General features: G+C 38.2%; 1 protein-coding gene across 3 annotated transcripts in view; it reads left to right on the forward strand.

Moving 5' to 3' along the window:
• The window catches only part of TENM1 (teneurin transmembrane protein 1), an 891,941-nt gene that overhangs the window by 544,615 nt on the left and 323,679 nt on the right, over positions 1 to 23,647 (forward strand). For 2 of the 3 annotated variants that reach the window (XM_043459374.1, XM_043459375.1), the window contains one exon: positions 22,519 to 22,671. In XM_043459374.1, coding sequence (XP_043315309.1) covers positions 22,519 to 22,671 — 153 coding nt within the window. The remainder of the gene's footprint in view (positions 1 to 22,518; positions 22,672 to 23,647) is intronic. The other variant, XM_043459376.1, reaches the window with a different exon arrangement.

The following is a 23,647-nucleotide window of genomic DNA, read 5'->3' on the forward strand; positions in this document are numbered from 1 at the left end:
ATTATACAGAGTGAAGTAAGCCAGAAAGATAAAGAACATTACAGCATACTAACACATATATATGGAATTTAGAAAGATGGTAACAATAACCCCATATGCAAAACAGAAAAAGAGACACAGATGTACAGAACAGACTTTTGGACTCTGTGGAAGAAGGCGAGGGTGGGATGTTTCGAGAGAACAGCATCGAAACATGTATACTATCTATGGTGAAACAGATCCCCAGCCCAGGTGGGATGCATGAGACAAGTGCTCGGGGCTGGTGCACTGGGAAGACCCAGAGGGAGCGGGTAGAGAGGGAGGTGGGAGGGGGGATCGGGATGGGAAATACATGTAACTCCATGGCTCATTCATGTCAATGTATGACAAAACCCACTACAATATTGTGAAGTAATTAGCCTCCAACTAATAAAAATAAACGAAAAAAAAAAAATAAAGCTTAAAAAGCCATCAAATAAGTTAGAAAAAAACATAAGAAAAGAAATAATAAAAATAAAGCAGAAATTAACGGGGTGAAAGTGAAAGTCGCGTTCAACTCTTTGAGACCCCATGGACTTTACAGTCCATGGAATTCTCCAGGCCAGAATACTGGAGTGGGTAGCCTTTCCCTTCTCCAGGGATCTTCTCGACCCAGGGATCGAACCCAGGTCTACCTGCTTTACAGGTGGATTCTTTACCAGCTGAGCCACAAGGGAAGCCCAAGGATACTGGAGTGGGTAGCCTATCCCTTCGCCAGTGGATCTTCCCAACCCAGGAATGGAACCGGGGTTTTCTGCATTGCAGGCGGATTCTTTACCAACTGAGCTATGAGGGAAGCCCCAATTAATGGGGTGGAAGACAGAAAAAGAAAAGTAAAGTGATATGTAAATCCATGGCTGATTCATGTCAATATATGACAAAAACCACTACAATATTGTAAAGTAATTAGCCTCCAACTAATAAAAATGAAGAAGAAAAAAAATCAACAAACAGGGAGACCACAAGCTATGTTAAATCAAGAGGAAAGGAGGAAATGTATGAAACACAAGAAATGACGAGAAATATCTGTTGAAACAGGAAAGTTTAAAAACATGAAAAGTGGCTACTTTGCATAAGCCTCTTTCACAGGGGGTGTAGCATTGTGCACACCCCCCAGCAGTGTGTGACAGCCATGTCCTGATGGACTTCCCATCAGCGTGTCACAAGTTTTTGAATCTTTGTCAATCAGATAGGTGAGAACGGGTATTTCTCTTATTATATTGTATTTCTCTTAATATAAGTGAAGTTGAATATCTTTGCATATGTTTAGGGATCTCTTGTTTGTGAACGATAGGTTCATTTCTTCTGTCCATTTTTCTACTTTTTCTTTGTCAGCTTTGTCTCAATTTTTCAGAGTTCTTTATGTATTGGGAAGATTCACTATTTTTTAAATTAATTTATTTTTTACTGAAGGATAATAGTTTTACAGAATTTTGCTGTTTTCTCTCAAACCTGGAGAATCAGACATAGAGAATAGACTTATGGACATGGGGAGAAAAGGAGGAGAGGGTGAGATATATGGAAAGAGTAACATGAAAACTTACATTACCATATGTAATATAGATAGCCAACGGGAATTTGCTGTATGGCGCAGGAAACTGAAGCAGGGCCTCTGTATCAACCTAGAGGGGTGGGATGGGGAGGAGATGGGAGGGAGGTTCACTATTTTTAGTATGTAACTCTTGACACCCTCAGGAGGTTATATTCTATGGACCAAAAGACACAAACTTTGAACTTGGTAGGATTAGTTCTGGCAGTGGTATTGGTGTTGTAATTCTAATACTTATTTTATGACTCTTGTACAATCAGCAAATGAGCAAATATATTGATATTATTGAGAACATGGTTCACTCAGAAAAAGGAGATAAAAATATGGGATGAGGGAGAGGAAGAACTCTGTGGTACAGGGTTAGAATTAGGGATAGTAATACAAACTCTCTTTTAAAAATATGTACCACTGAGAAGCCCTTGAAAATATAGAAGTTTTGTTCCATGTGTCCCCTGAAAGGACTTAATGACACCTCAGTAGTCATGAGTGTATCTTATACATAGACTTTGGTTTCTAAATACATTTCCTACTGAGAGCTCCTTGGAGAAATGGCTGATTCTAGGTCTGTCAGAAAAAGTCTGTGCAAAGTAAGCCCGGAATATCTTTTGCTAGAAAATAGAAAGCAAGGAAGAGTTGAGACATGTCAAAATGACACAGAAACCAATTTGGAGGAGCTCCCACTGCCTAAATTTGAGCATCCAATGATGGTAATGGATTACACATTGAACAACATTAACAAAAAAGAATCTTTGAGTCTATTGTAAAACTTTTTTTAAAGGCATTTAATTTCTAGAAACAGATCTGAATTGTAACTTGTGTAGTTTCCTTTATGCATACCTGTAGTATCTTTCAAATTAGATATTATTATTTCTAGTTTATATGTGAAAATTGACACCCAGAGAGGGTAAGCACCTTGCTCTGAACCACACAGCTAGTTAGAGGAAGGGCCATCACTCTTCAGATCTGTCTCACATTTCAAAAATAGCCTGTGACGCCCTCATTTATTAACAGTAACTGGCCTCTAAAAATGAACTCATATAATGAATACTGTTTTCTAACCTGCTTTGTAAACATCATTTTTTATTTTGTAACATTTTCCTACAACATTATTTTTTTCTTTTTAATTTTGGGGAGGGGGTGCTGTAGTGGGTCTTTGTTGTTGTAGGCAGGCTTTCTCTAGTTGAGGCAGGCAGGGGATGCTCTCCAATTGCGGTATGCGGGCTTCTCATTGCAGTGGTGTCTCTTGTTGCGCAGCACAGGCTCTAGGGCCCACAGGCTTCAGTAGTTGTGACGCACAGGCTTAGTTGCTCCTTGACATATGAGATCTTTCCAGACCAGGAACTGAACCAGTGTTCCTTGCATTGGAAGCCGGGCTCTTAACCACTGGGCCACCAGGGAAGCCCTACAACATTATTTTTAATTGCAGCATCATCCTCTATTGTATACAGTCACTAATATAATCAATCCCTATTGGCTGTATATGCAAGTACTTTTCCTTATCTTGCTGTTACATACAGCATCATGTTTAATATAGTTGTTTTAAAATTTATTCAGATCATTTTCTTAGTATGTATTTCTAAAAATGGAATTACTGGATCAAAATGTTCAAAACCATCTCCAACACTTTGGGTACATTTTGCCAATTTGCCCAAACGTTTTGCAACAATTTATACTCCTACCAGCAGTACAGGAGAGTGCTCATTTCTCTGAACCCTTGAAAACTTTTGATATCATCATTTATTTTTTTAAAAGCCATTTTTATAGGCAAAATGATATTTCATAGTTTTAGCTTGCATTTTATAATTACCACTGTTGTTGAGAATTTTAAAATGTCACTGCTAACTTGCGTTTCTTATTTTACAAATTGCATGTTGATATCTTTTGCCCATGTTTCTACTAGAGGGCCAACTTATATTTATTGTTTTATAAGAAGTTTTATATCATAAATATTTTTATATAAACTGCATATTTTAACATTGACTGAAAAGGAATCAAAATTATAATTTTAAGTCAAGGGAAAAAATGAAAACTGAGAGACTGCCATATTCTTTTCCCACATTTCCTGATATCCTGGCAAGACATTTGAGGTAGTAGTAAAAAAAAAAAAGAAAAAAAGAAATTTAGACTCATTTTCAATAATTATGTGAATTTGAGTAAACTTCCCACTGCCTACCTTTTCTTTAAAACAAAACTTGACTCTTTCAAAAATAGAAAACAAGACCTTGGACAGCAAAGTGATTAGTTTTAACAAAAATACTAAGCATGTTGAGGTAAAAAAGAAAAGAGATTGTAAAACCAATAGAAAATGTATGGTGTATACTTCACCTGTATGTAACCCAGTAATCCAATAAAATAATCAAAGTATCCATATAAAAAGATTCTATGCATGTTCGTGTATTTTGAATGGATGGAAGATTGTTAGCGAGCTTTCAGTTCTCCCCTAGGCACTTACCTGAGATGGATGGATGAAATTAGTTGGACTAATCATTCTGTGGGCAAAGAGCAGAGTTTTCCTCTATGCAGAAGCAACTGGTTGGCATAAAACTTTAACCTATAACATTGGCCTCATTAGCACAATATTCCAGCCAAATGACTTCAGTACAAAATGTCAATGACTAGCAGAAATGGATCATATCTTCCCTTGGTCCCGAATAAGAGAGAAGCTGGTTTTCTGTGTGTCCTAGGGCATAGCACGTCCTCTCTAGCTTTCAGTTTCCTCTTCTGTAAAATGAGATTGAACCAAATGGTTGGTCTCTGGTCTTGCATATATGTTTTTGTTTTTTTCCAAAATAAGCTTTTCATTTTAGAACAAGTGGAGATTTACAGAACAGTTGCAAAGATAGTACAGAAAATTCCCATACACTTCTCTGGTTTCTCTTATTATTGACCATGGTACACTTGTCACAGCTAAAAAGCCAACATTGAATATTACTGTTAACTGAACTTGACACTTGATTCAGATTTTACCAGTGTTTCCCCAGTGTCATTTTTCTGTTCCAGGATCCCATCCAGAATAGGATATTACATTATGTGCCATGTCTCCCTAGTCTCATATAGTCTGTGACAGTTTCTTAGATGACCTTGACAGTTTTGAGTAGCACTGGTCAGGTTTTTTACAGAATGTCCCTCAATTTGAGTTTCTCTAATGTTCTTATGTTAATACTTGGGGTAATGGGCTTCCCTGGTGACTCAGATGGTAAAGAATCTGCTTGCAATGTGGGAGACCCAGGTTCAATCCCTGGGTTGGAAAAATCCCCTGGAGAAAGAAATGGCAACCCACTCCAGTATTCTTGCCTGGAGAATTCCATGGACAGAGGATCCTGGTGGGCTACAGTCCATGGGGTCGCAAAGAGTCAGTCATGACTGAGCAGCTAACAATTTCACTTCACTTTCTAAGGGTTTGGAGGGGGGAAGACTAAAGAGTTACCATCATAACATCATATCAAGGATATATGCTATTAATGTACGTGCTATCACTGATGATGTTAACCTTGCCTGACATAATGTTTCTGGGTTTCTTTACTGTAAAGTCACTCCCTCCCTCTTTTATAAACTATTAGTCTGTGGTCTTTTGAGCTCTGACATACCATAATTTTATTATGTTACATACATAAGGTTCCCTTACCTGCACAGATCAATTTGCTAGACTTGCATCCATCACCCGGAAATGCATACTTGCGCTGGGTAACTCAGCTGAAAATTTTCTTGGAACCCATCGCATACTATACAGCTATGTGAGAATTATCAGTTATGCTTCATAAAATGAGACTCTAACCACTTTCTACTAACCTTTGTAGAAAGGTTACTCTCTACATTTCTTAGTAAATAAATGATGACAAATTTTAAGGATGCTCTGATTTCCAGAAACCTTTTGAACCCCAAATCTACAGCTTCCAAATTGCAATGACCAATATGATGGAGAGGACTTCCCTGGTGGTGCAGTGATAGAAGCCCACTTGCCAATGCAGGGGATTTGGATTAGATCCCTGATCTGGGTAGATTCTGCATGCTATGGAGCAACTAAGCCTGCACACCACAACTACTGAAGCTCGTGCACCCAGATCCTGTGGTCCATAACAAGAGAAGCCAGCACAATGAGAAGCCCGCACACCGCAACTAGAGAAAGCCCATGCACAGCAATAAAGACCCAGTGCAGCAAAAAAATAACTAATTAATTAATTTTTAAAACTCCCTTTGGCATCTTGAAAAAAAATATGATGAAGAAAAGGAAATGAGCAGGTTTGCGGGATGTTGATGGGGTTGAGGAGAGAAATGAAGGTCTGTTCTGAAGTCAAGGATTTGGAATTAGGAAGTCAGGTAAGGTTTGTGTTTAATTCTGCCATACAGCATGTGAAGATGGCAGCTGCAGTTCTCTCAGTAGAGACTTAAGCTCTACTTAAGTGGTGGTGGTGGTGGTGGAGTCGCTCCGTCGTGTCTGACTCTTTGCAACCCCATGGACTGTAGCTCACCAGGCTCCACCATCCATGGGATTTTCCAGGCAAGAGTACTGGAGTGGGCTGCCATTTCCTTCTCCAGGGTATCTTCCCGACCCAGGGATCGAACCCGGGTCTCCCGCTTTACCGTCTGAGCCACCAGGGAAGTCTTAGTGCTACTCAAAACCTCTACACTGCTCTCCCCCCACAAGTGCAAATACATAAACCTCTTTTAGGACAGGCAAGCAAAGGATGCAATGGGTAAATGACCTTCTGCTTTTCTCCTCTTCCAAGGTAGTTTTGGAAAGGCTAACTTAAGGGGTCAATTAACCAGACCTAGTAATAATGGTTAGCATTTATGGAGAATTTATTAAGCATTTTTCTAGATACTTTACACATACTGACTCACAAGAACCCTATGGGGCAGGTGCTATTATTACGCACATTTTATAGTGAGGATACTGAGACACAACAGTTGGGTAACTTGCCCAAGGTCACTCTGATACTAACTGTAGCAGAGTTGTGATTTGAAACAAGACACCTCCACTCCAGACACATGACAACTGCCTCCCTTTAGACAAAGTGTAAGCTCCAGGAGGGCAAGCATTTTTGCAACCGAGCAGTTACTTTTGTATCTTCGACACCTAGGACAGAGTCTAATACATAGTAGTCGGACAACAAATAATTATTGCATGAAAGGAGGAAAGGCTTGAAGACTCTGATCATGAGTTAAGCCCAAACACTGATGACTCTTCCAGAAGAACACTGTCATGATGCCACCTCAGAAAACTCAGAACAAACTAGGTCATTATAATCTCCACCAGGGCTTCCCTGGTGGCTCAGATGGTAAAGAATCTGCCTGCAATGCGGGAGACCTGGGTTCAGTCCCTGGGTTGGGAAGATCCCCTGGAGAAGGGAACAGCTACCCACTCTAATATTCTGGCCTGAGAACTCTATGGACAGAGACTGGTGGGCTACAGTCCATGGGGTGGCAAAGAGGACCAACTTTCATTTCACACTATAATCTCTACCAACTCATTCTACCGCCCCCTCTGATCAACTCTTACAAGGCAGAAATCTCAAGATTCAAGCAAATCTCAAGTTTGCAGAAGAACACATGCCATATATCTATGGCTGTGACAATATGATGCCAGATCAGAAAAGGAAGTTTCAAAGCACCAGCTTCAGGGGTTGAGGTCATAAATCAATGAATACGTTCCCATTTTTAAAATTTAAATACATATACAGCAAATGGGTAAGAGGAGGAGAGAGCTTCTGTGTAGGTCTGTTCCTCACTGTCCATAGTCACCAGTTTTATTTGGATTGTTTTTTTAAAGAACATGCCTATTATTACCAATAAGCATTCAACCAGGAAAGAGAATGAGAGACTGTTTAGGAATCTAAGAGACTTCCGTCATCAATGATGATGAAGTAATAGACAGTGATTTGGACCATAGCAAAAGGGAAAATTCACTGAGCAGAAAACACAGTAAAATGAGAAAGAAAAAGAAAATTTTAAGGAAGAATCAAAAGTGCTGACTCCTGGCTAAATTGATATTTTTGCTGCATTATTCATTAAGATAGGGTTTTTTTGTTGGGGGTGGGGAGTCCCATCATTATGCTGCCTATTTCTCCTGACTCCACAAAGCAAATAATAATACAAAAGTAAATAAGTTTTGAGTTATTGAGAGCACTTATTGTTGCTGTGACTTGAGATGAAAACACTATATAATTGTGTCTGTCTGATAAGGAATTCACAGATGGGCCCGTTATGCAACTGCAAATGGAGATCATATATTAAACCTGTGATAAGGTACCCAAATAGACATGTTATTTATAAATATTGCTGCAGCCTTGGAATGGAAAATATAAAATACATAATAAATGAAAGTTTTAAGATAATATAATATAGAACTGGGATATTAAAATGATTTATTACCTTGATAGAATCTTTTCTAGCCTCAATATTGGGTAAAACTAGGACTGTACTAAGGCAAAAAAAAAAGCAGTATGTGGCAATAGAGAATATTTCATTTCACTTAGGAGAGGAAATATAAGGATTCAAACATGTGACGCAACAAGAAAGGTGTCCTTATTACCTCCATTATTCTGTCTCAATCTTTCCTTTAATTGGCATTTAATTTTACTGTTTCACCATGGCAAACCAGCAAAATGTGTTATGTAAAACTGTTCAGATTACAAAATGCTGTTCTTGCTTTTTTTTTTTTTTAAATTAGTGAGGTCCTTCTTTCAAAGGAAATTCTACCCATACCCAACATGACAGCTTTTCAGGCTTTTAAAAATGCTTGAAAGGAATCTCACAGCCATACTGACTCCATTCAAACTGCTTTGAAAAGGAACATTTAAGTATGTTTTATTTATGTTTACGATGTCGTGCAAGCACAGATAATATTTTTAGTAGAAAATGTATATGTATAACCCTAGGAAAAAAAGAGAAAATTTGAATGAAACTGCTGAAGCAAAAGTAAGGCACCATAAATAAACATGTATTACTTCCTTTATTTAGTTCTTGAAAAATGCTTCTCTGAAAACTAATGGTTTTCAATCCTGCATGTAATCTGGTTATTACCAGGATAAAAACCAAGATCTGAAGGTAATTTATCAAAGGGCTGTAGTTCACTCATATACCAATTTGATGTTTAATGTAATGAAAATGGGATTTATTTTATGATGGAAGGATAACCTGGTTTCTGTAATGTTAGCAGTCAGTACATTTAATTCAAGTAGCATTTATTTTTGCAGTGATGTTCCCTCTTGTAGAAGTTCTCGCTTCACATGATGTCCACTGAAGTATCAGTCTGGTGAGATTGCTTCTCACAGGAGTGAACTTGAAAGCCTGAAGTCATCAGGGGTCACCATCTGGGTAATATACCAGGTATATTTTTCAGGAAGGGAACTGTTTAACATACAAGTAGATCTGTAGCTTTGACAAGCTTTGGAAGTAAAGTACAAAAGCAGTAGCAGTCCTTAGCCTGAAGGAACATGAAACAAGATATATAAGGGAGCTAGTGGGAAAATTTTTTTTTTTTTTACAAAAAAAAGGAAAAGCAAATTATATTGAAAAATAACACATGCTTTTGCCTTAGCATGATTTGAAACATGAGAGCATTTATAATGGGCAGGATTTTTATCTATAAGATATATTTCATATTTTCTAAATAAATTGATTTGGCCAAATTCGAAGATAACACAAAAAAATTCTTGCAATAAAAAATTATAGCTTGCTTGGCTGAATATGTGTGCAGTTTGAGATACAAGATGAATTTCCTGAAAGCAGACTTTTATTTGCCTTGCAAATCTTGCAATTTAAAGGTTTACTTGTGTATTCATTACCAAAGCTCTATTTCCCTTGTTATTAAGGGGATTGGAATATTATCTGTAAGAGTGTGTGTTGTGCTCAGTGCTCAGCCATGTCTCTTTGCGACCCCATGGACTGTAGCCTGCCAGGCTCCTCTGTCCAGTATTCTTCAGGCAAGAATACTGGAGTGGTTGCCATGCCCTTCTCCAGGGGATCGTCCAGACCCAGGGATTGAACCTGGGTCTTCTGCATTGTAGGTGGATTCTTTACCACTGAGCCACTCGGGAAGCCCTGTAAGAGTAAGACAGTGGACACAAAACACCAAGAGATACAGAAGAACATGGAAGTGTTCATATCTTTTGACCCTGGCATTGTGAAGATATGCCAGTAAATTTAATTGCCTAAAAAGATTCTTACCAGCATCCAAATTTTCCTGATTCAGTTATTTTGAGGCTAATTTTTTAGGCCATTACATTTCAAAATATATCTGTGGAGCTTTTGGACAAGGCTTTTGTACTCCCAGTTCCTTTCAATCAAAAGAGTTCTATTTTATCTTTTGATGCATTTGGGGTTATTCATATTTAATTGCCGAATTGTTCTGATGCTTTTAAACGTTGTGAAAAGCTCTACTTTAGACAGAAAGCAAAAATACAAGAGATGGAATAAAACAACGCATCTATCCATTCAGCTTAAAAAAGATTTGTTGAGCACCTATTTTTTATTGTATAACAGTATGTGAATACAGTATCATTGTAAAAGATTCTAACAATACTATGAAAATGTTGACTTCCCCCAGTTCCCCATTCTAAAGATCAATAATTTGGTATTAATCCTTCCAGTTCTCTTTCCATGTATTTACATATACATAGAAATACCTTTTCTTTTATTTACATAGGGTCATTAGTTGGATGTGCCTTGTTCTAAATTATTTTTTATATAAATCCTAGAGCTCTTTCCATGTCAGTGCATATAGGTCATCTAGTGGTGTGCTGATAAATGTTTAATAACCAGCTCTCTGGGTTTAAAAAAAAAACAAAACTTGATTTGCAACATTTGCTGATTCCTGCAGTGTTAATACACCCAATACCGGTGTGAAGTCATTGAAGGAGGAATTGGGAAGGGATGTACACTGTTGGCTCTTGTAAACCATTAGAAAACACACCACTGAGTCACTCCTTTTTCTGTCTCTCTCTTTTTTTTGGGGGGGGGGGAGGCATCTTATTTTGAAGCGAATTGAGACTTTACAGAAAAGTTGCAAATACAGAACAAAATTCTATAAACCTATCACTTTTCCTGCCAATACTAACATCTTGCATAAGCATAGTGCCATTGTTAAATTTAAGAAATTAGCATTAGTATATGCTATTAGCTCATTTATTTTGGATTTCTTCAGTTTTCCACTATTTGCTGTTTTTGTTCCAGGATCCTATCTAGTATACCACAGTGCGTTTAATTGTCATGTCTCCTCTCATCTCATAGTTTCTTAGTATCAGTCTTTTTCATTCTTACATAGGGTTTCATATTATGGGTATATCAGTCTTTCATAGATGGATATATTGGTAGATTTTTTAACCATATTAACAGAGTCATTATATTAACAATACTATTCTGAACTTCCTTGTACATGGCCCTATAGGCACATATAGGCATGCTTCCCAGGTGGTGCTATTAGTAAAGAATCAGCCTGCCAGTGCAGGAGACATAAAAGACACGAGTTTGATTTCTGGGTCAGAAACGTCCCCTAGAGAAGGGCATGGCAACCCACTCCAGTATCCTTGCCTGGAGAATCCCATGGACAGAGGAGCCTCGCAGGCTATAGTCCATGGGATCACAGTCAGACATGACTGAAGTCAGACATAGACTATTAAGTATGGATTTGATGAGATTACATTTTTGATGAGATTTAATTGGTTTGATTTGACTGGATAAAAAGAACTGTTGTAAATAGGCCTTTAGTGATGTGGTGGTCTATGCCCTGATCAGTAATGCTGAAGAAGCTGAAGTTCAATTGTTTTATGAAGACCTATAAGAGCTTTTAGAACGAATACCCAAAAAAGATGTCCTTTTCATTATAGGGGACTGGAATGCAAAACCAGGAAGTCAAGAAATACCTGGAGTAACAGGCAAATTTGGCCTTGAGGTACAGAATGAAGCAGGGCAAAGGCTAATAGAGTTTTGCCCAGAGAACACACTGGTCATAGCAAACACCCTCTTTCAACAACACAAGAGAAGACTCTACACATGGACATCACCAGATGGTCAACACCGAAATCAGATTGATTATATTCTTTGCAGCCAAAGGTGGAGAAGCTCTATACAGTCAGCAAAAACAAGACCAGGAGCTTACTGTGGCTCAGATCATGAGATCCTTATTGCCAAATTCAGGCTTAAAATAAAAGAAAGTAGGGAAAACCACTAGACCATTTAGGTATGACCTAAATCAAATCCCTTATGACTATACAGTGGAAGTGATAAATAGATTTAAGGGACTAGATCTGTTAGACAGAGTGCCTGATGAACTATGGACGGCGGTTCGTGACATTTTACAGGAGACAGGGATCAAGACCATCCCCAAGAAAAAGAAATGCAAAAAAAGCAAAATGGTTGTCTGAGGAGGCCTTACAAATAGCTGTGAAAAGAAGAGAAGGGAAAAACAAAGGAGAAAAGGAAAGATATACCCATTTGAATGCAGAGTTACAAAGAATAGCAAGAAGAGATAAGAAAGCCTTCCTCAGTGATCAATGCAAAGAAATAGAGGAAAAGAATAGAATGGAAAAGACTAGAGATCTCTGCAAGAAAATTAGAGATACCAAGGGAACTTTTCATGAAGAGATGGGCTCAGTAAAGGACAGAAATTGTAGGGACCTAACAGAAGCAGAAGATATTAAGAAGAGGTGGCAAGAATACACAGAACTATACAAAAAAGATCTTCACGACCCAGATAAGCACAATGGTATGATCACTCATTTAGAGCCAAGCATCCTGGAATGCGAAGTCAAGTGGGCCTTAGGAAGCATCACTATGAACAAAGCTAGTGGAGGTGATGGAATTCCAGTTGAGCTATTTCAAATCCTGGAAGATGATGCTGTGAAAGTGCTGCACTCAATATGTCAGCAAATTTGGAAAACTCAGAATTGGCCACAGGACTGGAAAAGGTCAGTTTTCATTCCAATCCCAAAGAAAGACAATGCCAAAGAATGCTCAAACTTCTGCACAATTGCACTCATCTCACACACTAGCAAGGTGATGCTCAAAATTCTCCAAGCCAGGCTTCAGCAGTAGGTGAACCATGAACTTCCAGATGTTCAAGCTGTTTTAGAAAAGGCAGAGGAACCAGAGATCAAATTGCCAACATCCGCTGGATCATCAAAAAAGCAAGAGAGTTCCAGAAAAACATCTACTTCTGCTTTATTGACTATGCCAAAGCATAGTCCTATTGTGTGGATCACAATAAACTGTGGAAAATTCTGAAAGAGATGGGAATCCAAGACCACCTGATCTGCCTCCTGAGAAATCTGTATGCAGGCCAGGAAGCAACAGTTAGAACTGGACATGGAACAACAGACTGGTTCCAAATAGGAAAAGGAGTACGTCAAGGCTGTATATTGTCACCCTACTTATTTAACTTATATGCAGAGTACATCAGAAGAAACACTGAGCTGGATGAAGTACAACCTGGAATCAAGATTTCCGGGAGAAATATCAATAACCTCAGATATGCAGATGATACCACGCTTATGGCAGAAAGTGAAGAAGAACTAAAGAGCCTCTTGATGAAAGTGAAAGAGGAGAGTGAAAAAGTTGGCTTAAAGCTCAACATTCAGAAAACTAAGATCATGACATCTGGTCCCATCGCTTCATGGCAAATAAATGGGGAAACAGTGGAAACAGTGTGAGACTTTATTTTGGGGGGCTCCAAAATCACTGCAGATGGTGATTTCAGCCATGAAATTAAAAGATGCTTGCTCCTTGGAAGGAAAGTTATGACCAACCTAGACAGCATATTAAAAAGCAGAGACATTACTTTGTCAACAAAGGTCCGTCTAGTCAAGGCTATGGTTTTTCCAGTGGTCATGTATGGACCACCACTGAGAGTTGGACTATAAAGAAAGCTGAGAGCCAAAGGAACTGATGCTTTTGAACTGTGGTGTTGGAGAAGACTCTTGAGAGTCCCTTGGACTGCAAGGAGATCCAACCAGTCCATCCTGAAGGAGATCAGTCCTGAGTGTTCATTGGAAGGACTGATGTTGAAGCTGAAACTCCAATACTTTGGCCACCTGATGCAAAGAGCTGATTCATTTGAAAAGACCCTGATGCTGGAAAAGACTGAAGGCAGGAGGAGAAGGGGACAACAGCAGATAAGATGGTTGGATGGCATCACTGACTCAATGGACATGAGTTTGAGTAAACTCCAGGAGTTGGTGATGGACAGGGAGGCCTGGCATCTGCATTCCATGGGGTTGCAAAGAGTCAGACATGACTGAGCAAGTGAACTGAACTGATGTGGTAGTGAGCTGTGGGGGAGGGGAAGCATTCTGTGATCCTATAATTAGGTCTCAGTCTTTAGTGAGCTTTTCCTCTGGACTGTGAACTTCACACTGATTTCTGAGTTATTTTTTTTTTTTCCTCCCCCATCAGGTGAACCGGATGGCTAGATTAGATTGGAGTTGGGAATAGGCACACCTCAAAGACATTGTGAGTTTGGTTCAAGACCACTGCAATAGGGTGAATATTTTAATTAAAAAATCACATGAATTTTTTGGCTTCTCAGTGCATACAAAAGTTATGTTGATAACATAATGTTTTATATTAATTATACAATAGCATTTGGTCTAAAAGAAACAATGTACATACCTTAATTGAGAAATACTTCATTGCTAGAACCATCATCTGATCCTTCAGCAAGTCATAAACTTTTTGACTGATGAATGGTCTTGCCTCCGCGTTGACAGCTACTGACTGGTTAGGGTGGTGGCAACTAGGGGTAGGGGTGGCTGTGGCAGTTTCTTAAAATAAGTCAACAATAAAGTTTGCTTCAGGGAGTAACTCCTCCTTTCATAAATGATTTCGCGGCAGCATGCAATGCTGTTTGATAGCATTTTACCCACAGTAGAACTCCTTTCAAAATTGGAGTCAATCCTCTCAAAACCTTTCCCTGCCTTATCAACTAAGTTTATGTAATATTCTAAGTTCTTTGTTGTCATTTCAACAGTCTTTACAGCATCTTCCCCAGGAGTAGACTCGATCTCAAGAAACCACTTTCTTTGCTCATCCATAAGAAGCAATGCCTCTTCTTTTAAAGTATTAGCTTAAAATTTCAGCAATTCACTCACGTCTTCAGGCTGCACTTCTGATTCTAGTTCTCTCTATATTTCTACCTTTATATTTCTGCAGTTACTTCCTCTACTGAAGTCCTGAACCCTTCAAAGTCACCCAAGAGGGTTGGAATCAACTTTTTCCAAACTCCTGTTTATGTTGATATTTTGACTTCCTCCCATGATCCACAAATGTTCTTAATGGCATCTAGAATCCTTTCCAGAAGGTTTTTAATTTAATCTGCCTAGATTCATCAGAGGAACCTCTATCTATAGCAGCTGTAGCTTTATGAAGTGTATTTCTTAAATAATGAGACTTGAAAGCTGAAATGACTCCTTGATCCATGGGTTGCAGAATGGATGTTGTGTTAGGAGGCATGCAAACAATATTAATCTCATTGTACATCTCCATCAGAGCTCTTGGGTAACCACATGCATTGTCAATGAGCACTAATAATTTGAAAGGAATCTTTTTGTTTTAGCAGTAGTTCTCAACAGTGGGCTTAAGGTATTCAAGAAAACATGTCATAAACAGACGTGCTGTCATCCAGGCTTTGCTGTTCCATTTATAGAGCATAGCCTGGGTGAATTTAGCATAATTCTTAAGTGCAATAGGATTTGCAGAGTGGTAAATGAGCACTGGCTTCAACTGAAAGTCATCAGCTGCATTAATCCCTAACAAGAGAGTCAGCCTGTCCTTTGAAGCTTTGAAACCAGGCATTGACCTTCTTCCAACAGAAAGCCACTTCATCTACTTCAAAAGTAGATGTAAAGTCTGTTGTTTAATATGTAGGCAGCTCAATAATTATCTTAACTAAGCTCTTCTGGATAACTTGCTGTAGCTTGCACGTCAGCACTTGCTGCTTCACCTTGCACTTTTAAGTGATGGAGACGACTTCTTTCCTTAAACTTCATGAACCAACGTCTGCTGGCTTCAAACTTTTCTTCTGCAGCTTCCTCACTTCTCTCAGCCATCACAGAATGAAAGGGGAGTCCTTTCTCTGAATGAGGCTTTGGTTTAAGGGAATGTTGTGGCTGGTTTGATCCTCCAGACCACTAAAAACTTTCTCCAAATCAGCAATAAGGCAGTTCTACTTTCTTATCATTCATGTGTACACTGGAGTAGTACTTTTGATTTCCTTCAAGAACTTATCCTTTTCATTCACAGCTTGTTTAACTGGCATAAGAGGTCTGTCTCAGCTTTCAACATGCCTTCCTTGCTAACCTTCATCATTTCTAGCTTTTGATTTAAAGTGTGACTCTTCCTTTCACTTGAACACCCAGAGGCCATTGTAGGGTTAACTGGTCCAGTTTCAACATTGCTATGTCTCAGGGAATAGGAAGGCTGGAGGAGAGCAAGAGGGATGGGGGAATGGCCAGTAGAGCAGTCAGAACACACACAGCATTTGTCAATTAAGTTTGCTATCTTATATGGGCATGGTTCATGGCATTCCAAAGCAGTTAAGGTAGTAACATCAAAGATCACTGGTCACAGATCACCACAACAAATATATTGATAATAATAATGAAAAAGTTTGAAATATTGTGAGAATTACAAAAATGTGACACAGAGACACAAAGTGAGCAAATGCTGTTAGAAAAATGGTGTTAATAGACTTGCTGGACACAGGGTGGCCACAAACCTTCAATTCTTAAAAATCATAATATCTGTGAAGCACAATAAAGCAAAATGCAGTTAAGGAATGTAGGTCTGTTGTGATTATTTCTTTAAGGCAGATTCCTAGAAGTAGAATTCCTTGGTCAAGGAACATTCCCAGTATAAATTTTGATAGACAATCAATAGCAATCGCAAAAATGCTTTCCAAAAGCAATTTACCACTTTATAGACCTATCAGCAGTATATAAGCAAGAGTACTTCTTGACTCTCAGGTGCCAAGTTAGGGACCAGGGACAAAAAGATGAAGAAGACACGGTACCTGTCCTGTCAGTGCTTAAAATTATGAGGCATTCATATAAGTAGGTATCCTCAATATAGCATGGTAAGTTCTGCGGCACAGTTTGGAAAGAGAAAGACCATACCGCTTTGTGAAATGCCCTAGATAGTCAAGATCAACACTGTCCAACAGAAATACAACCCAAACCACATATAGAGTTTTAAATTTTATTATTGCCACATTAAAAATGTGATAAGGAACTGGTGGAGTTAATTTAAATAAATTTTGATGTAATCAAATATATATCTAAAATATTAACATTTCAGCATGTAATCAATACAAAAATTATTAATTGGATAATTTACATTATCTCCTTTATATTAAGTCTTTGACTCTGACTAATCACATTTCAAATGCTTGGTAGACACGTATTGCCACATTGTGGCTGCCATATTAGGGTACAGACCTAGGTCATTCAGCATGCATTTCCTATATCTACTTCTGAAGCATTTCTGCAGTCTCTCCCTTATAAGTGTATATTTGCCTATCGAAGGGGATTGGAATGGGGAAGTATTATTGATTATAAACATTACTAGACATCATCAGTCTTAATTATGAGAAACAAAGGCCAACGTCCTAACACAGAGGGCAGAGAAATAACTGCAGAGAGACTTGGAGGTTTCAGCCTATAGAAATATGAAAAAAGTGCTTCTTATGAAGTCAGCCTGCCTTGAGAGCCAAGATGCTTGATTGAGTTTGACAACTGGGGACAGCGAGATACTCCATTTGTTACCTTAACTTTGTAATAAATTTATAATTTCAGAGCATAGCTTTTTGCAATTGGATAAAACAAGAAGGATAAGAATTATAAAATCTACAGGACTCAGCACTAAGGAACATTTGTGAGGAGAGCATTAGGAACTGCCATTCTTAATCAACTGAAAAGACATTACTCCTAGAATATCTGAATAGGCAGACACATTCTGTCCAGACATTGAATTTCAGGGTAGTGCAAGTATTGGAATGGTACTTCTTGAGAGATCTGGGTAGTGTCCAACTCTACTCATTGAGTTTGTATATTTTTATATATTTTATATATGTCTTTAGGAAAAAGAATTTTGACTTTGAAGTCAGGAGTCATTGTATTGGATCTACTGTAACCAGTAGTGCTCATTTATAGGTAAATGTTCTGGCATTGTGTGATTTAGTTTTACTACTTTCTGTACCACTCTAATGACAGAAAGTGAAGAGGAACTAAAGAGCCTCTTGATGAGGGTGAAGGAGGAGAGTGAAAAAGCCAGCTTAAAACTAAATATTAAAAAAAAAAAAAAAAAAAACTAAGATCATGGTATATGGTCCCATCACTTCATGGCAAATAGAAGGGGCAATGGTGGAAGCAGTGACAGATTTCCTCTTCTTGGACTCTAAACTCACAGCAGAACAGCAGATGGTGACTGCAGCCATGAAATTAGAAGACGATTGCTTCTGGGAAGGAACACTATGACAAAGCTAGATAGTGTGTTTAAAAAGCAAAGGCATCACTTTGCCGACAAAGGTCTGTATAGTCAAGGCTATGGTCTTTCCAGTAGTCACATGCAGTTGTGAGAGCTGGACCATAAAGAAGGCAAGTGCTGAAGAATTGATGCTTTTGAACCGTGGTGCTGGAGAAGACTCTTGATAGTCCCTTGGACTGCAAGGAGATCAAACAAGTCAAGCTTAAAAGAAATCGACACTGAATACTCATTGAAAGGACTGGTGCTGAAGCTGAAGCTCCAATACTTTGACCACCTGATGAGAACAGCCGACTCATTGGAAAAGACCCTGATGCTGGGAAAGATTGAGGGAAAGAGAAGGGGACGACAGAGGATGAGATGGTTGGATGAAATCACCAATTCAATGGATTTGAGTTTGAGCAAACTCCAGGAGATACTGATGAACAGGGAAGCCTGGCATGCTGCAGTCCATAGGGTCGTGAAGAGTAACTTGGCAACTAAACAACAATAAGTTGTAGTTTTTTGGTGATCAGTTTGTGAAGTAGATTAGAGCACAGAGATAACAGGATTGTGGTTCCAATCCTGTTTTGAGTTTTCCTACCACTCTTCTCTTTCCTGACTGAGCTCTGGTCACACTGAACTCCTTAGTGTTCTTCACATAGTTCATATAAGACTTCAAGGCTTTCTGTAAGTCCTTTTCCTTCTTCCTTGGAGGTTTTTTAACTAGATATTCATATGGGTTCACTTCATTCAGATCTTGGTTCAAATATTACGTACTCCAAGAGGTTTTTCCTGACTACTCTAATTTTTTTTCCCTTTATAGCACTTGTTACTGATGGGTATTATTTTACTCACATGAGTTATGGAAGGGTAGAGCTTTTGTTTTTTTATTCACTGCTATAAATAGAAAAACAGTGCCTGGCACAAACTAGGCATTCAAGAAGTACTTGTTGAATCAATATGTGAATATAACTTAACACTGCCCTGTTTGTTCACTACTGGTTGTACCCTTACTTCTAACCAGTGGGCTCATAATGTTTATACTTGGGTTTGGGGAACTTGCTTAAAGTGTGGCTATAAATATGTAACATGGATCTGGATGGTGATCCACTAGAAGCTAAGGACTATGTATCTTCCTCATTGGGTATCCAAGGCTGATATGCAGCCAATATGCTCAACAGGCTATGTTGGTTGTTTATATCCAACATCCATATTTGTCAGCCAATACCTTTGCAGTCATGACTGTTTATTACCTTTTCCTGTATTCCCAACATTCCCCGTGTACCCAGCATATGCTTTGAAAATACTTGTTGAATGAATCAATAAGTACATCCCCATAATAGAAGTACTGCCATATCTTTCCCGTGGATGTGCTGGTATATCCTGAAGTTCAATATAATTTTATACTTTGGTCATAGTGTTAAAAAAAATACTATTTCTAACAGAACTCAAACACTCGAGTTGCTTAGTTACCCCCAATCTACCCTGCACATAAATGCTCTCTTTGATTTCTTTTCACGTCTCAGTATGTGGAAGTTCAGTTTGGAGGAGAGAAAAAACCCATTGCCTTGCCATGGTACCCATAGTCTGTAGAAAGTCACTTTCATTAGGTATTCATGCAAATATACATTACTAGGTAACAACTTGTTACCTAGAAAAGATACAACTAAACTAAAAAAAGAATTATAAAGTTTTACCACCCTCAAAGGGTATTTGACTAATTGTGTATACCTCTTTATCTGTCTTGATTGGCTAGAAGCAGTCCATTTCATTTATGATGAAAAATTAAACCTTATTTTGTTATTTTGAAATGATTCTCAGCACATGTATTTTCTCTCTCATTAAGTGCCCTCGTGTCTGACCCTTTGCGACCCCATAGACTGTACAGTCCGTGGAATTCTCCAGGCCAGAATACTGGAGTGGGTAGCCTTTCCCTTCTCCAGGGGATCTTCCCAACCCAGGGATCAAACCCAGGTCTCCTGCATCACAGGCGGATTCTTTACCAGCTGAGCCACAAGGGAAGCCCCCTTCAAGAAACCAGCTTACCTTAAATAAACCATATAAAATAGCCCTTGATCTTCAAACTGAAAACTACTATGCCTTTTGTTCTTTATGGCCCATCTAATTTCAAAAAAAATATCTGAACCAAGAAAGTCAAGCACATTTTCAATGTAACTTCTAATATCCATCATATTCAAATTATTTGGGGACTGAGTAGACTGAATTTTCTATAAAGCTGATGAATACCTTTAATTGGAGCGAGTATGTTAAACCAACTGTACTTTGAGCAAGGAAATCTCAGGGATGTCCTAATAGAGCTCTATTAGCATGCCATCCTGTACCTTATTCAGAACCAGTATCATCTGAGTTTCAGTTGTTTCCAATAATTGCAAGAGAAATTCATCAGACAGTACTGGCCTTAATCCAAATAAAAGGGTAGAAACCAATTAAATGCTTAAAAGTTTTAAGGATAAATTAGAAGGTAGGTGTTAGAAATCTCTTTGGCTCAACTCAAAGTGGATGAATGATTTTTAAATAGGCTATCTGGCTAGCTTTCCTGTTCTTGGTTGTTAATTCATATGCTATATATTTGTGTTAGACATATAAATTAGCCCCTATCAGACTGCCTAGGAACAAAAAGGAAAATATGAGATGGCTTATGAACAGATAAACTTTTTTTTTCCCTTTTGGTTAATGTTGAAAATTGCAGTGAGAAAACAAAGGATTACCCCACCTTCTGTCCTAGGCACTATTTTCTCCTAACATTCTCTTCACTCAGTAATCTCAATCATTCTCACTTCAACTATTGCTTATGTGCATATTTGATTATGCAGTCTTTTCCTAGCCTTTATGTTTCTCCAGAATTTCAAATCCTTGTGTCTGACATGACTTTCTAGATAACCCTTCAGTCCCTGGAACCTGGCATCTCCAAATATGAATTCATCATATTCCTCCTGGGGTTTCCCAAGTGGCACTAGTAGTAAAGAACCTGCCTGCCAATGCAGAGACATAAGAGATGTGGGTTTGATCCCTGAGTCAGGAAGATCCCCTGGAGGAGGGCATGGCAACCCACTCCACTATTCTTGCCTTAAGAATCCCATGGACAGAGGAACCTGGAGGACTGCGATCCATAGGGTTGCAAGGAGTCAGACATGACTGAAGCAACTTGGCATGCATGCACACATATTCCTCCCATCACTCCTCCCTTCCCCAGACCACCTAGTAAGCATTTAATAAACACATATCTGGTACCAACTATTTGTAGCTAGTACTAAGCTAAGTGTGAAATCCCTAACTCTGTTAATGGTTCCACCATGCTTTCAGTTATCAGGCTCAAAACCTTAATCATTTTGGTTTCCGTCACTCTTTCCTATGCCCCTCCCCAGCACACCTACACACGTGCACATTAGTGCAAGCACATACCCACCCACTCATACACAGAGCTTGTTGCCAAATCCTGAGATGATGTTTATGCAATTTCTCCTTAAAGAATCACCTTCTTTGCATTCACACAGCCACCACCCTACATGAGGCACTCATCATTTTTCACCTACATTATTACAATGCCATGCCAATTTGTGTTCTTGCCAGAACTTTAGGCCTCCGATCCATCCTTCTCCACATTACTACTGGATTTATCATTCTACAAAGGGTGCTCTGATGATATCATTTATTTGCCTAGAAACCATCAGTGCTCCTCATTGCTATCAAATTAATCTTCCTAAAGAAAACTGATCCTATTACTCATCTATTCAGAAAATGGCAGTACCTCCCAGTTGCCCAGTAAATTGAATCCAAATAGCTAAGGGTAGCATTCAATGTCCTCTACAATATGGCCCTTATCTACTGTTCTGGCCTTAATTTCCACTAACTTCTGTACATAGTTAAACTTCAATCAACCGCAACAACTTCCTTTGCCTCAAATACATCCTGTGCTTTACAAAGTCATATTTTGTTCAGCCTGCCCCCTCACCCCACCCATTCCTGCCACCTGCCCCACATATCCTTCAAAGTCTATCTCAAATCCTACTTCCTTCATAAAACCATCCCTGATCAACCAAGCCAATTTTACTCTATTGTTCCTTTAAAATATTTCTTTTAAAACAAAAATTTCTTTTTTTCCCCCAGATGGCAAACATCACACATGTTCATTGTAAAAAATATAGACAATACAGAAATCATAAAGATGAAAATTAAACTCCTCCATAATCCCCCCATACTGTTAATATGTTGCAGTATATCCTCTCAACCCTTTCTCCGGACAGCAACATATGTACATACACACACACACATACACACACACACACACATATACACGATATAGATCATGTAATTCATATTGTTTAGTAGCCTGATGTTTTTCATTTGATGCATCATAAATATTTCCCATGCCATTACATAGTCTTCTGCAACATGATTTAATAACCACTTAATCTTGTATTATTTATAATATCATCAGTTATTTAATTAATCTTCTATGGCTTGTTTTCTTGCAGCAGTACATTTGTTCGGCCTGACTTGGCAGTTGCAACCCGCTGAAGGACAGCTCTATGAAAATGGAGTTAGCAAGGGGAACAGAGGGACTGAATCCATGGATACTACTTACTCTCCAATTGGAGGAAAAGTTTCTGATAAATCAGAGAAAAAAGGTACCGATCAAAATATTGATTGATTATTGATTACTTTTTTTCTATTTTGGTCATTAGCACCAAATCTGGGATGGTTTCATTTCACATTAAATTTCATGATCACTCAAAAGAAATACTCTACGTGTACAGAATAAATATATGTAAATGTCTTGTGAAAAGAGATTCTCTATTGCCTTGAGTATAAACCAATTAAACTTTTCAAATATATTGGCAATTTTCAAATTAGATAAATATTTACAGGATGGAAGTTTCAATACAATGGAAATTGCATTTTACATATAGCTACCCTGAAGCAACGTGGGATTTTGATTAAGTTCTCTGTGTTCAAGCTGAGCATTTATATATAACATTTTACAAAGAATATATGGAAATTTCTTCTGTTTATAATAAGAAAATGCTTTCTATGTGTGATACAAGGGTGAATGTTTATGTCAATGTGGGGGAATATGAATTGTTTCCTCATTGGGAAACATGAATTCTTCCTAGTTGGGGAAAAGAAAAAAGCACTTTGAGCGTAGAATTGTTAAATTTAACCAACCTAAGTTTGAACTACCTGACTTATTTACAATAAATATCATAGTACCAGCAGTCTGAACATCTTATTTCATGCTAAATTATCTTAGTCTTAAAATTCAAATATTGGAAATTTATGTTGTGATTTCTCTTGATTTGTCTTGATATAGGATACAGTATAGAAGAGCCATGTAAAATATCAGTACATCAGTTCCAAAAGTAAAAGTTGCAAACAAAATGTATAATCACTACTACCCTAAAAATATTTTTAGATCAAATATAAACAAATGAATAAATGAATGACTCAAACCCTACCCTTAAGAAGCTTATAACTTTTAGGGGTGGAAAATCAGTTTTGGTTCACTAGTTGAAAATAGATTTTTATAGTTATTCTGATTACTATGCTTGTGTTTTTAGTTCCTTTCTTGGAGTTATTTTGGGGTCTTGTTTTATTTTTCTTTGC

This window comes from Cervus canadensis, chromosome X (assembly GCF_019320065.1).
Source record: "Cervus canadensis isolate Bull #8, Minnesota chromosome X, ASM1932006v1, whole genome shotgun sequence".
Classification (NCBI taxonomy): domain Eukaryota; kingdom Metazoa; phylum Chordata; class Mammalia; order Artiodactyla; family Cervidae; genus Cervus; species Cervus canadensis.